This window comes from Gopherus evgoodei, chromosome 11 (assembly GCF_007399415.2).
Source record: "Gopherus evgoodei ecotype Sinaloan lineage chromosome 11, rGopEvg1_v1.p, whole genome shotgun sequence".
Lineage (NCBI taxonomy): Eukaryota > Metazoa > Chordata > Testudines > Testudinidae > Gopherus > Gopherus evgoodei.
In genome coordinates this window covers 44558099-44572925 of record NC_044332.1, presented here as the reverse complement: position 1 = coordinate 44572925, position 14827 = coordinate 44558099, and the positions used below count along the sequence as shown (strand labels likewise).

At 39.7% G+C, this 14827-nt stretch overlaps 2 protein-coding genes across 4 annotated transcripts in view; both read right to left on the bottom strand.

The window, feature by feature from the left end:
- The window catches only part of LOC115659409 (sodium channel protein type 3 subunit alpha), a 964414-nt gene that overhangs the window by 598419 nt on the left and 351168 nt on the right, over window positions 1-14827 (bottom strand). The window lies entirely within an intron of this gene.
- TTC21B (tetratricopeptide repeat domain 21B) overlaps window positions 1-14827 on the bottom strand; it is a 103428-nt gene that overhangs the window by 84712 nt on the left and 3889 nt on the right. For both annotated transcript variants that reach the window (XM_030579480.1, XM_030579482.1), the window contains 5 exons: window positions 14179-14289; window positions 10897-11063; window positions 7669-7791; window positions 3231-3388; window positions 908-992 (listed from right to left, as the gene is read on the bottom strand). In XM_030579480.1, the coding sequence (XP_030435340.1) occupies window positions 908-992; window positions 3231-3388; window positions 7669-7791; window positions 10897-11063; window positions 14179-14289 (644 nt within the window). The remainder of the gene's footprint in view (window positions 1-907; window positions 993-3230; window positions 3389-7668; window positions 7792-10896; window positions 11064-14178; window positions 14290-14827) is intronic.

The following is a 14827-nucleotide window of genomic DNA, read 5'->3' as shown; positions in this document are numbered from 1 at the left end:
TCACTCTTGCAAAATTCTACTTCCACAGGATATCTTTCTCCTTTTAGAAATGTAGTCAAAAAATAAAATCCCCTTTTCATTATTGTCCAAGGAAGTTATGTATATATAAAAGGAAAAAAGGCAAAGGGAAAAGCAGCTAACCCCATCAACTACTGCAGGACTAATCTCAGAAACCCCAGTTCTGGGAGTCTGGCTTAGCAAATGAGGCAGGTGGGCTTTTCCCAATCAGATCTTTTTTTAATCATGTGATCTTTTATAAAATTATACATCATAGCATATTAAAATGCACCATTAAGTCCGCACCATTTAATTTCTTTAAAATGTGCTAGTAGTCGTATGCAATTATTTATTTTTAATTGTGCTAGTAGCATGAAAATATTTTTCTCTAAAAAATGAGAAATGTATGAAATATATGAACACTTCCCATTTATGTCATTAAACCTTTTTGCATTTAATATAGTTAGACTTACTAGCATCTATGTATCAATTTAATTTATTCAGATTTGTGCTGTGTGAAAGCATATTTTCTTCTAAAAATCTGAAAAGGAATAACGCATGTAAGAATTAAATATTTTGTAAGAATTAAATAGAATTTTTAAAAGTTTCTTCAAAGTAGCTGAACAGTGCTATAAATACACATGTATCCAAACAAAGGGACACCAGAAAGGAAGAAAAAGGTAGCAGGGACTTCTGGTACCACACAACTTATCAAAAAAAAAAAAAAAAGTGATGATGATGATGATGAAAGGTATAGAATTACTAGCAAGATCTCATCACTTTTCATTTTCCATTAATAAAATGCTTAAACTGCTCAAAATACTTACTGTACTCTATACAATAACCTCAATCACTGAATGCTTTAATGATTCAAATAGATGCTTTAAAAAAGTGCTATACAAAGACTCACCTCAGGTATATTACCCTCCCTACACAAAAAATGTAGAGCCTCCATCCTTATGGCTTCCAAGTTAAGAGTATCTTTCTGCAACAGCCTAAGGAAAATCAAGATTCAGTTTGATTTATGATCTGCTATTTCCTATAAGGGAGAAATAACTCCAATTTCACCAAAATTTCTATTGTGTAAAGACCAGCTTTTAAACAATTTAGCAGAAAAGACTCTTTTTTTTTTTTTTTTTAATTCCAACAGAAACAGCTCATTTGATACTAAAACATTCTTTAAAAGCAGCAGAGAGTCCTGTGGCACCTTATAGACTAACAGACGTTTTGGAGCATGAGCTTTTCTGGGTGACTACCCACCTGATGAAGTGGGTATTCACCCATGAAAGCTCATGCTCCAAAACATCTGTTAGTCTGTAAGGTGCCACAGGACTTTTTGCTGCTTTTACAGATCCAGACTACAGCTATCCCTCCGATACTTAAAACATTCTTCTGGAGTTTTATGAATCAAACCTAAAGGGGAACTGGACTTAACTTTAACGTATTGCATTTGTAAGCCTGAACAATTAAAGTGCATACGATGTGAAATGAGACCACTAACACTGGAACTATGTTATAAACAAATATATTAATATACATTTTTATCTCAATACTGTCCCTTTCATTTGCTGACTTAAGAAGAATTTTAGGATAAGATTATTTTCATACTTAGATGACAACTTTAGTTTAGAATTCTGTTAGAACCATAAATGAGAGGGGTTTAAAAAAAAAGATATATTTTAATGATTTTCAAGTAGTTTTTGCTATCCAAACTACAGGTAATAGTTCATTATCTGAATTTCCCCTTTCTCTGGAATAGGGCCATATCATCCAGTTTCTCCTAATACATCATCATAGCCAGGAGCCAGTATATTATTAATGCCACAGGAAAAAAGTTTCCCACCTGCCGATCTTATAAAGTATTCTAAAGTTTTATTGACTGAGATTTGAATAAACTGTCTTTGCACGCTATTTAAGTAGGGCTTATCAACACCAGTGCTTTGCAGACTTAGAAGCTCAAAGGACTGAACTAAAGGTCTTTTCCTTTGGGGGCTCCTGGGAGGGGCAGTATCTACTGTAAAAAAATAAATAAATAAAAACCTTGAGTCCCTGTGGATCTCCCAGTGGCAATGAACTTCAAATTATCCTACAAAACTACAATACCTATACTTTTGGCCAAAACTTTTAAAACCAGGAGCCTAAAGTTAAGCTTCTAACTCCACAATGGGAATAGCTGGGTGAAAAAATCAGGAAGTTGACTACATATGGATTTAGGAACCTAGCTATAGGGTCCTGGGAATCTGTTTTGTAATCTTGGGGTTAGTACTCATTATAGATTAGTGACTGAAATTAATTGGGGTTCCTAAGCCAAGCCAGTTTTGAGATGTAATGTTACCAAAAAAGCCATTAGAAAACATTTCAAAAATGAAAATTATGAAACTTCTCCCCCTAACTATCTTGTCAGAACCACCTCACAACTCTCCCCCACTAAAACTTTTTTTTAGGCAAGAAAGGACCAATGACACAGTGAAGTTGTAAGAGAGGCGTTTTAGCTTTTTCGTTTGTTTGTTTTAAATTTAGACGGGGATTACAATCTTAACTGGGATTACAAAGGTAAATATGGAGTTGTGATCACATTTCCATAATGAAAGTTTACAGACTTCAGACCTACCACAAAAAGGTGAAGATGCTTAGTTAATATAGCATTCTGGTATTTCCCATATAACAAGATGTCGGACTTTTAAATTTACAGAAATTTTCTAAAGTTTGGACAGCATGCACATACCATAAGTGTGTAACATGATTTGGGTTAATTTATTTAATCTTACCATCTCACATTATTTCACTGGTAGCAGACAGGCACAAATGTTTTAAAATATTTAAACACAAGAGTACAAGTACATAAAAGGTTGTTACAAGGAGGAGGGAGGAAAAATTCTTCTTCTTAACCTCTGAGGACAGGATAAGAAGCAATGGGCTTAAATTGCAGCAAGGGAGGTTTAGGTTGGACATCAGGAAAAACTTCCTGTCAGGGTGGTTAAGCACTGGAATAAATTGCCTAGGGAGGTTGTGGAATCTCCATCACTGGAGATTTAAGAGCAGATTTGACAAACACCTGTCAGGGATGGTCTAGACAATACCAGGAGACTGGACTACATGACCTCTCAAGGTCCCTTCCTGTCCTATCATTATTACATCATTAATAATCCCTATAAGAGCAAACCCAACTAATGCATTTCCCAATGTTCTTAACTGAAACAAAGCAACACCGCAGACATATATGTATACTGAACCTTTGTGATGTTTCAACTGCTTGCTCCCAGTCCTGCAAGGCTAGTTGTAGTTTCATTTTCTTTATGAAAGCAGGAAGGAAGTCTGGGAAGTTTGCTATTATCTGGTTCACAGTTTCTAAAGCTCCTGAATAATTTTGGCGCACCTCAAAATACTGTGCCTAGCGAGAAGAAAAAAGAGGTCCTATCAATTCTTGCAAAAGTGTCAAGATTCATAAGTATTTTCATACAGACACTAGTAAAAAAAAATTAAGAGGGAAATTCTTCCCTTTACTAATATTTTCACTCCAGTCTTAAGCATAACAGAAGATGTAAACAGAAAGACAAGTTAAAAGCTGTAGCTTTGTAAGTACCTTTATAAAGATATAACTGCAGCACTGCAGTAAAGTTACTGATCAGGACACACAGCAGAATGAAGACAGACACATGGATGGATTTAAAGGATAGATACAACTTAATTAGCTTTCATATTAAGGGGTAGAGGATACAAATTCCTACTCCAAAGCACTATGACGCATTCACTGGGTCTGATGCAATATTAAATGTTCTCTTACCATATGACCAAGGATTGGTTCCTTAGTCAGCTGCCCTGCTAGCAACAGAAATGGCTGCTGAATGCCTAGAAATGCTTAAAAGACAAAGAGTACATGGGAGTTCACTTGAAGACGATCAGCTCGTGTGTGTCACGGCTGTTGTGAGGATTAGTGTTTTCAAAGCACTCTGAAGATAAGTACTGCACAAACACAGTTTTATATTTTTAATTAGAGTAAGAGTGGTATCTCTCTTATTATCCTGATTTTTTTCTCTTTCTATTGGAGACTCATCTGCAGAAAGCCTGGCTTTCCAGCTACTGCTTTAGTTATGACCCAACATGAACTATACTGGTGACTGAAGTCAGAATAGGGTAAGTCTCAACCTCCTCCCTGCATGCATACCTTTAACATTACCATTAACATATATGCACATTATTGTACAGTTTTATGACATTTAATGTTCTTTTTATTTATTTGTAGATTACCATTAAGCAATCTTGCTTCAAATTCTCTACCATGAGTTCTTTTGCAAAAAGGAAACAATCTTTTAAAGTAACAGATTCTTGATAATGGCCAGATGACTATTTGTACATTGTCAGAGAGGGGGAAAAAAAAGTGGCCAATACAAAAATTATACTACCAGTTACCTAAACAAAACGAACGACTAAAGTACAATGCAGATTGTAATTTCTTGTATTAAAGCAACATGAATATTGTTTTTATACATGTGACCATGCATTTCATAATGGTTGGGGGATACTGTATATCCCTCAATTATCTGTGAAAAGATATATCAGGCTCTCATATTTTAGTATTTTTATTTTCATGTATTGATGATGTGATATCTGTTTAGAGCAACTGACATTTTACCATCTCACATAAATGTAAGATCTGTATTAATACAAGTATTATTTGATTGTGTGTGTTAAGGATGTTTATATGCATCAAATTTTAAGTTATTTCACAAACATTTTTAGATTTTTTTTCCCCCTTTGGTTACTAGGTTCAGTTTAGAGCACATGAAAGTCAAGGATTAAAAGTTGAAGTTAGACATACAGCAGTATGGTCAGGTGTTGTGCAAACTTGTCAATGCATAATAATCTTGGACCACTTTTCAGCAAAGATTTCAAGGGGCACTGTCAACTTTAGGGTTTTAGAAACTGACTATTTTAAAAAGAAATCTAGTTTTTGATAGAGCACTCTTTTAATAGTATATTCTGAATATTTTTTTTAAATTCCTTCATTTAAAAAGTTGGATTTTTTTCTGCTTTTATAAGGGCTTTTTCAACAAGGCAGAAACTAATGGACAACACACTGTTCGACTGTTGTGCCCAACTGCTGCCCCATTGAAGCCAAATTGGTGAGAAGACTGAAACTGATTGTATACAAAGTGCTGTCATATACAGAAAGCAGACATTGAAAAACAGCCTATTTATGGGATTTTCCTAGCAACAGTTCAGTTATAGTAACCTTGGAATTACTTGCAACTATAATTGGTACAAACATTTTTAGACAGAAACAAGTTGCATCTTTTTAATTGTGCTGAACTTTGCCAAGTTGCAAAAATGTGTGTGTGATGTGGACAAATATCTACTTCAACTAGAACGTACTCCTGGGGGAATTGTGTGCCACTACGTACATGTTCATGTTGCCTGCAGATTCCTTTGCTTTCCCACAGAAAAATGACTTCTGCCCCCTTGACCCAGACACACCCCCATACACAGAACCCTCCCACAGAACCCCATTCCCCTCATACCTGGAACCCTCCCAACCCTGTGCATCCAGATCCCACTTGCACCCAGACTCCCTCATTGAGCTACCCGCACCCAGATGGTTCTGTGTGAAACATTCTCACCCCCACATCTGGATCCCCCCACACACTAAACCCCTCCACACTTGGATCCCGCTGGGCTGAGCCTGCTTGCCTCAAATTTGGATTGGGGGCCAGGGCTGGGCACACATGTGAGACTCTGTCCCTCTCGCTCGCTATCTTGGTGTGTCTGGCGAAGAGGGGCAGGGCCCCTGGGGGTTTCTGGGCCAGGCCAAACCCTTGCATCGAGTCTGGGTAAGATGCAACCTCACCACGGAGTCTGAGAACCAGTGGTTAGGGTGGGAGGGAGAGCGCACGGTTTGCAGGGTGATCTCCCACCTCCATGCAGCCAGTGCCCTGTTCTCCCCACTACCATGCTAGAGCCTGCACATTTACTTACTGACAAATAAAATTTGCAGAATTTAAAAACGTGCAGATTTTTTATTTTTTTGGTGCAGAATTCCCTTAGGAGTGCAGAATGATACCAAATTTGCTTTTACTTTTTTAAGTGATTTCCTCAGAGTGCAAAAGTTAGTTCACTAATAAACGCAATAGCCTAAGACACCTTTTGTGTGCTTGTATTAAAATACATGGTCTCAGTATACATTCACAGTGATCATATTTAGACCACAGTGTACATTTTAGGATGGTGCCTAGTGGGCAGAAAAGCATATTATCCAATAGCAAGTTTTAATTTGGGAGTAAGAAGTTTACATTCTAAACACGCTCAAGTACTTAAAATACACATAAATGTGCATGAGTGGATACTCATTCACTAACTGAAGTTTAGACTTCAGTGTAGTTAAACTAAAGTTTGTAGGCTTCAGATAGACAGTTTACCAGAGAAAAAATAAAAGGGAAATCAAAAGGACAAGAACTATAATACAGGGATGTTAAGATTATGAAACAAATGCACATACAGAAATCCATAATTAAGAATCCAATACTTTATAGTAGCTGAAGCAATAACTCATCATGACCCAATTGTGCCCCCTTGTGCCCATCTATAGCCAGAGCAGATATTTTTATGCATCTCCGATACCCTTAAAATAACTGTATGTAGTTTAGTTGAAGTGTTTGTCCTGTGGGGGCCTCTGGCAAAGCTCAATTCCAGAGCCCTTACCTGGGACTGGGAAGGTGGAGGCAGTGGGAGGACTGGGACAAGCCCAGGGATGCAGGGGGTAAGTTCCCCAAAGCCTGTCCCTTTCCCCCACTGTGCCCACCTCCTGCTCCCAGCTGGGATCTTCACTGTCTAGGCAGCCCCACTATCCAGCTTTGGCTAGTCCTGGGCTCCTGGCAGCTCCAGCCCTTGCGCTCCCTGGCTGTTAAGTGGCCCCTTTTCCCTACCCGCCACCTCCCCTCCGGCTGCAGAGCATTCTCCAAGCTGGTCAAGGGACTCACAGTTGGGTAAACAGGAACACTACAAAACTGGACAGAAGAGCCCAAGTATCAAAGCAGCCAGGGGGCAGAGCTGGAACGAGCTAGCAAAGCTGTACAATTCTGTTCCTTGGCTACAATCCTGCTAGCAAAGCTGTACAAAGCTGCTCCAGGATGGACGGGTGGGCAAATGGGGCCCCTTATGACTGCACGGTTTGCAAGTGCCTAACAATGCCAATGATGTAGCTTTGTTGGATGACATTTCTAGGTAGGGTTGTAGTTTGATAAATCTATATTAAGTGGGCCATCTACGGTTAAGAGCTACAGAAATGTTAGTCACCCATTACAAGAAACACTTAACATGAAGTTTATTTTCATATCTTGTTTTGACTATGTTCAACATGCCCTACAGAAAATTGTTCTTATATTACATAATCTTAGAAAAGCATATGAGGTATTTTTGTTATAACATAAAACAGCTGACACATTTTCACCCCAGATCATGGAATGTCACAGGCTAGTTATTTGAACAAAAGACCAAAGCAGCAGCTTCTGATTTCTATTTCCAATTACTCCCTCTGTGATCTTGGGCAAATCACTTGGCGGCTCTTTCTAGTATCCCTGTAATAGTTACCAACTTCACTGAGGTGCTATGGATAAAATGTTCAGAAAATATTTTGAAATACACCGTGGAAGTGTTAAAATAATAAAATGAACTCACCTTACCCAGCAGGGCAAAAGGGTCATTCCCATCCTGCATTCCTTCATCAAAGTATTTTACAGCTTTTTTAATATAAGCTTCTTTTCCACAGGTGAGATCAAGCCAAGCTTTCAAAATCAATCCCTTAAAGCAAAATTCAGTTTGAGTTCATGGTTTAAGGCAATAAGTGAAGTAAATTGTAACATGATATTTCATACGAACAAACAGGGATAAACAAACAGTAGTCTATAACATCTCTCATAGTCCATTTGAATGCCCTAGTGGATTTATAACAGAAAGGCAATGGTTAGAGCAGGTAACAACTGGGACTCAAGAAATGTAAATTCTATTTCCTCCCACTGCTAATGGTTTTCTATGTAATCTTGTATTCTTGTCTCAACTTCCCAATCTGAAAAAATGGGTATAGCACTATTTGTCCACCATTATAAAGCACTTCGAGATCTTCTGAGGAAAGATACAAGTTCAGATATGGAGAGACAGCAGCTTCTCAGTAGTTATGGCAACCAACTTTCATTACACATCACAATCTACACAACCCAAACACTCAGGGCATGGCTACACTTGCAGATGTAGAGCGCTGTGTTAAAACCAGCCCTCGGAGACCGCAGCAGGGAAAGCACTGCAGTGTGTTCACTGGCGTGGTCACATCTGCAGTGGCACTGGAAGCAGTGCATTACGGGCAGCTATCCCACAGAGCACATTCTGGCCCTGTGGCTTGTAAGAAGGGGGTGGAGGGGGCGGGGCATTCTGGATCCTGTCCCAACACCCTGTGATGAATCGCTTCACATCCCAGCAATCCCTGTGTTTCCGTCCACTTTTGGTGCCATATTTTCAATGTTTTTTGTACCGTGAGCTCGGTCTTCCCCTTCGTCTGCGGGAATGGATCCCGAACTCCTGAGGAACATGCTGATACGTCTCGCCAGCACATCACAAATTGCAGTCTAGTTACTCCTTAAGCTACAAACTGACAGCGAGCACTCCGCCGATGTTGACTCACATAACTCATACAACACGAGACTGCTTGTGGCATTACCGGATATGTTCACCACCCTAGAACACTTTTGGGCTCAGGAAACAAGCACTGAGTGGTGGGATCACATCGTCATGTAAGTCTGGGATGACGAGCAGAACTTTTGGATGAGAAACTTTTGGATGAGAAAAGCCACTTTCATGGGACTGTGTGCAGAGCTCGCCCCCACTCTGCGGCGCTAGGACACAAGATTGACAGCTGCCCTGCCAGTGGAGAAGTGGGTGGCTATTGCAAACTGGAAGCTGGCAATTCCAGACAGCTACCAATCGGTCACTAACCAGTTTGGAGTGGGAAAGTCGACCATTGGAGTCATGTTGATGAAAGTTTGCAGGGTCATTAATCACATCCTGCTCAGAAGAACCGTGACTCTGGGTAACGTGCATGACATTGTGGCTGGCTTTGCACAAATGGGTTTCCCTAACTGCAGAGGTGTGACAGATGGGACACATATTCCAATTCTGGCACCAGTCAACCTAGCCTTGAGTACATAAATCGGAAGGGGTATTTCTCTATGGTTCTCCGGGCACTTGTGGATCACCATGAGTGTTTCATTGACATTAATGCAGGCTGGTCCGGAAAGGTGCATGACACACGCATCTTTTGGAACAAAGGCCTGTTCAGGAAGCTGCAAGCTAGGACTTTCTTCTCAGACCAGAAGATCACCGTAGGGGAAGTTGAAATGCCTACTGTGATCCTTGGAGACCCCACTTATCCTTTAATGTCATGGCTCATGAAACCCTACACAGGGAGCCTTGACAGCAGCAAGGAGCGGTTCAACAACAGGCCGAGTCAATGCAGAATGACTGTGGAGTGTGCTTTTGGCCATTTAAAGGGCCGCTGGCGCTGTCTGTATGGGAAGCTGGACCTGGCCAATGATAACATCCCCACGGTTATATCCGCGTGCTGTACTCTCCATAACATTTGTGAAGGGAAGGGTGAAATATTCACTCAAGCATGGACCTTGGACGTTTGACACCTGGAGGCTAAATTTCAACAGCCTGAGAACAGGGCTATTAGAGGGGCCCTGCACAGGGCTGCAAGAATTAGAGATGCCTTGAGGGAGCAATTTGAGGCTGAAAGCCACTAGTAATGTTTGGTGCCCTGCACAGGAGTGAAGTAAAGTGGTTCCAGTGTTAGTAGGAATCTGTGTTTGCTACATATGATACCCTGACTTTCAGTGCCTGTTGCTTTCCTGAGCTACGGTATCTTTTACTTAATGCAATAATAAAGAATGTTTTCAAAGCGAAAACATTCATTTATTGAAAATAAAATTCATCTATTGAAAAGAAACAACTGCTTGGGAAACAGAAAGGGCATGATACACCTGTGCTGTTTGGGATGAGGGCGAGGTGAGGAACAGGGCAAATCACAGATGTGTATATCCTGTTATCATACTCAGCCTTCCTGTCTGGAGTGCCAGGCAATGAGTGCTGCACTTCAGGCTGGCTAAAATGCATGGGGATGGGGGGTGATCGCAATGGGTAAGGGTCATAGTTTGCAGGGCTGGGTGGTGAAGCTACAGGTGTTGGAGGCAGCTGGGGCAATATGAACTAGGATGTTGTAGAAAGTGGGTTGGCAGTGACATGAGGGCACAAGGGAAAGTGTTTTGGGACAAGGGATGTTTGGGAAGAGGGTCGGGGGGGTGGGATGACATGACATGACATGACATGACATGAAAGTGCTCTGCCTCTACTGCTACAACCGCCTGCATCAAGTCCGCTTGGCGATCCATGATACTTAGCAGCTGCTCCATGCTTTGGTGCCGGCAATCTGCATTCTGCTGGTGGACCCTCCATTCATGTTCTCAGTTTGAATAAATATTTTCTGGAAAGTCCCAACATTAATGGAAGGCAGGTAGCATTTTCCAGTAAACATTTAAACCAAGAACCAGAAGCCTCAGCTATATACAGCCATTTAGATTTATTTTTCCTGAAGATAAATGTATTCACTTAATTAAATATTTCTGTTGGCCACAGCAGACCTTGCTTTTCAGTCACTGGATCAAAGAGATTTGACAGCTTACTATTCACAGATTGTGAGTAGTACCAGTCACAAAAAAATGCGTTTGCAGCATTAATTGAAATATTATAGTATACACCAGTTACATTAAAGGATGACTCAATGTAGAGGAGGGCTAGGACATCTAGTTTTATAAACAGAAAGCTATACTTATATTTCATATATAAAAGACTAGTTACCTCTTTATTACCATTAGAAACTTTGACCATTCTGTCAACATATTCACGGGCTTTGTCCTGACGACCAAGATGCCACAAAAACAACCCTGCAAAGTACAAGGCCTGCTGTCCTGCAGTCTTACGTTGTTCCTTCAATTTAGCATCCAGTTCCAAAATAGCGTCTCGATCTGAAAATAGCCAGTAAGAGTGGGAATTCTTTTTTTAAATTTTGATCATATTGTACAATGACCTTGGTAAGATAAGAGCAGATGTCACATAAATGTGGCATCCCAAGGCACACTGCCAAACACTCCGGTATTCACCCACTAGCTGGAGCTCTAAACATGTTTTCCAAAGGTAGATACAAAAGACTAGGCTAGAGGTGCTGCATTAGCAAGGCATTAGGGGCAATGCTCCGGTGAGAAGTATTTCTGCAAACTTACTTGCTGAGATTTCTGCAAAGGTAATGGAACCCCCAAACAAGAGCCAATGTACATCTTTTATTATCACTACTTATCTAGTAACTGAGTGGTAATTTTAAAGTAGTACCCATCTCTAGCTGCTGGACAAGAGAAGAAGCTTTCTGTCTCTTCTTCCCTACCCAGAATTCCACAGCTGCTATAAGGCTGGGTAGGGGAGTGGAGAGTTCTCCACCATACTATTTCTCTGCAGAACTTCTTGGCAGCTGTTAGGAAGCATCTCTTTACTACTGTTGCCCTTCTCCGATCTAATTTTTGGGTCCTTCACATAAAAAAAATACCATTGCTTGCCTCCACTACTATTCCAGGCTTTCCCAAGCAACAGCATAAAACTGATAGGGCACCTAACAACTACACCCCACAGGCTAACTACTGCCCAAAAATAGCAGCAGTGAAGTTTCACTCCTCTGCCATTTGGCAAGGCTTACAGCACTGAGCTACGTCGGCCAACTCAAGAAGACAACACTACACCAGTTTACATACAGATTTGTATAAAATGACGACTCCTTAGGGAAAGCCGTCTAAAGAATAACATCTCACCCACAGGACAAGGAGTTGAGGGCCTGGTCAATCTGTATTGGCCTTGGCCACTGACACATTGGCTCACACATGGCCCCTGCTCCCCAGTGTGCACACAGATGTCCTTGGATTTCTAATACCCTGCACCAGATGAAAAGAGAGGTCTCTGAGTTTCCACCAATGGCAGATGACAAACGCCAATTCAAACAGGATGAAACATGGCCAATTCCTCAAAGCCTATGACAGGCTGCATTACAGGCAAAGAGAACTTTCCTATTAGCCTCCATTGAGGCTGACAAATCCTACCCCAAGGAGCTATACAGGGTAGCAAATCACTTCAGGTATGTCTACCCAGCAAACGGGATCCCACAGCAGTGAGTCTCAAAGCCCAGGTCTACACACTTAGGCTTGTGGGGTTCACATTATGATGTTAAACACAGCTGAGGAGACACTTGGGGTCAGCAGTCCTTTACCCGATAACACACCACTAGATCAAGATGGTATAGAGCTTGGATGAGATCAGCTCCTGGATAAAGAACAGCTATCTGAAGCTGACGAAAACAGGTGACAGAGGAAAGCATTCTAAACAATTTGCAGCCATAGTGTGGTTTCCTTTAGCTGATGGTTCATACCCACCATTGGTCAAATCAGTCCATAGGCTAGGAATACTCTTGGATTCCTCATTGATGTTTTAGCTCACATCACAATTACTGCGAGTAATGTTTTATACTATCTCCAACAGGTTAGGAGATTTCACCCTATCCTGATCAACAAAGACATAGCCTCAGTTATTCATGCCTTTGTCATCTCTTGCCTGGACTATAGCAAGGCAACATAAAAAATAGCTATGCATGAAATCTTCAGAACTCAGGAAAATCCAACTATTACAGAATACTGTAGCGCATCTCCTAAGCAACAAAGGCTATCATGAGCACACTACATCTCTCCTCCGCTCTCTAGATCACAAATATGGAAGTCCACACAATACTATTTTTAAATTTACTTTTCAGAGTGAAATGGCCCTTCAAAGATGACCATGAAGCACTGGCCCTTACCAAAACTGGCTTTCCAAAATTGCCTGTACCTGGAGGTCTCTGTAACTATTATAACTTCTGGAGATGAAGGGAGGGAACTCTTGCAATCAGGATTGGGAGTTCTGAACCCATTCCAGTGCCCTAGTTAGAAGTTACACTGCAAAAATCTATGTTTTTCTCTTTTTAATTGACAAAGAGTACAAAAATTTTTTTTTATAATTTTTATGTGGTAAAACTGTAATGATCGTTGTTATCTATTCTGTATAATATGATCAATGCTTAAGCTATTAGTGGAAAGACAATTAAAACATTTGTGCAAGGTTGGGATAGTCTTTGCAAAACTTCAATATTCTAAACAACTTTATACTGGAAACAATAGAAGTGAGTCAACATTATGTATGCATCTTGTGGTATATATTAAATACTGTATTCCAGCACCCTGGAGTTTGCTTTGGTGAGTAACACGAGGGAAGATATCATTTGATCATTGCCAAATTGAAAGTCACCAACTATATGCTTCAGCAATGCATGAAAGATACCATATCCTCTTGGAAAATGAAAAGCATAGGATTGTTTTCATGTAGCATAAACTCCAGAAATAAGTTTTTTATAAGATGGGAGAACGTGGATAGGAGTATCAAGTAGTAAGGAATTTTCAGTCCCATTACTTCAGTGGCACTCTATCCTTCATACTTTCAGGTCATCTTAATTCCCAGTCCAATGGATAGGGTAGGGACAAGGAACTGTTCCTAAATGTTTTTAAATGGAATTGAAGCTGGCAGTAGAAACTATAAGGTAAGTGAGGCTACATAGGGAAATAAGAAATGCACATCCTCTGAAAAGGAAAAATATTTTCGGACTGTCCTTTTGGATGCAGAAGAATTAGAGGCTGGCAACAGTAAAGAAGATTAGGAGATCAATAAAAGACAGAGGCTTGAGGCAGCCAGGAGAGTGGAGGCCTAATCAGATGGCCATTGCTTAAAAGGAAGAGAGATTTTTAAAATATCAAGAAACACAGCTCTGTAACTTTTCAATATTTTTGTCTGCAAATACACCCTTACATGTTATATAGTGGATATTTCTGTATATAGTTTTGTCAAACTTCATTTTTGTATTAAATTTACAGTTATGTGTAGGGCTAACGCATGCATTTTGGTTTAATTGAGATTCAGCTATATATTGCAGGTTAGATTGCCAGCAGTTTTATAAACTGCAAATATTATAAGACTATGTAAAATAGAAAAAGACAACAGTATTTTCAATTGAGATACCTGGATTAGAGCTCTTTTTATGGGCACAGATCAGTGCCATTATTGTACAAAGGGACACCTCCTGTTTGTTTTTAATTGACTCAAGTTCCCGGATAGCCTCCTGAACATGACCTAAAGAATACAAAAAGAGATAAAGGGATACAGTTATTTAAAACAAACAAAAAACATGCTTCTCTGAAAGTGTTTTACCTGCCACAGTTATGATTAACATTCATATATTAAAACTGTCCAGTATATTCACTATTAGGACTATCAAGTGATTAAAAAATATTAATCGCACTGTTAAACAATAGAATACAATTTAAATATTTTTGGATGTTTACTACATTTTCTGATATATTGATTTCAATTACAACACGGAATACAAAGTGAACAGTGCTCATAATAGAAAAAAAATCAATTATTTTTTAAAAATAAAAAAAAGATTTTTTTGATAAAATGCTTTTTAAGGAAGAAACCTAGCTAAAGACAGTTTTAATTAAAATACATTATAGCTCAAAGATATCTCATCACTGAATATGGATTATAAATTCTAATTCTATAGTATGAGACAATATATTCATGTAGTGTTTGAGAAAAGTTTTATAAATGAGTTCCAATAGTCCATGGATTAGGGACCCCATTCTATGGGGTTTCAGGGGCTTCTGCA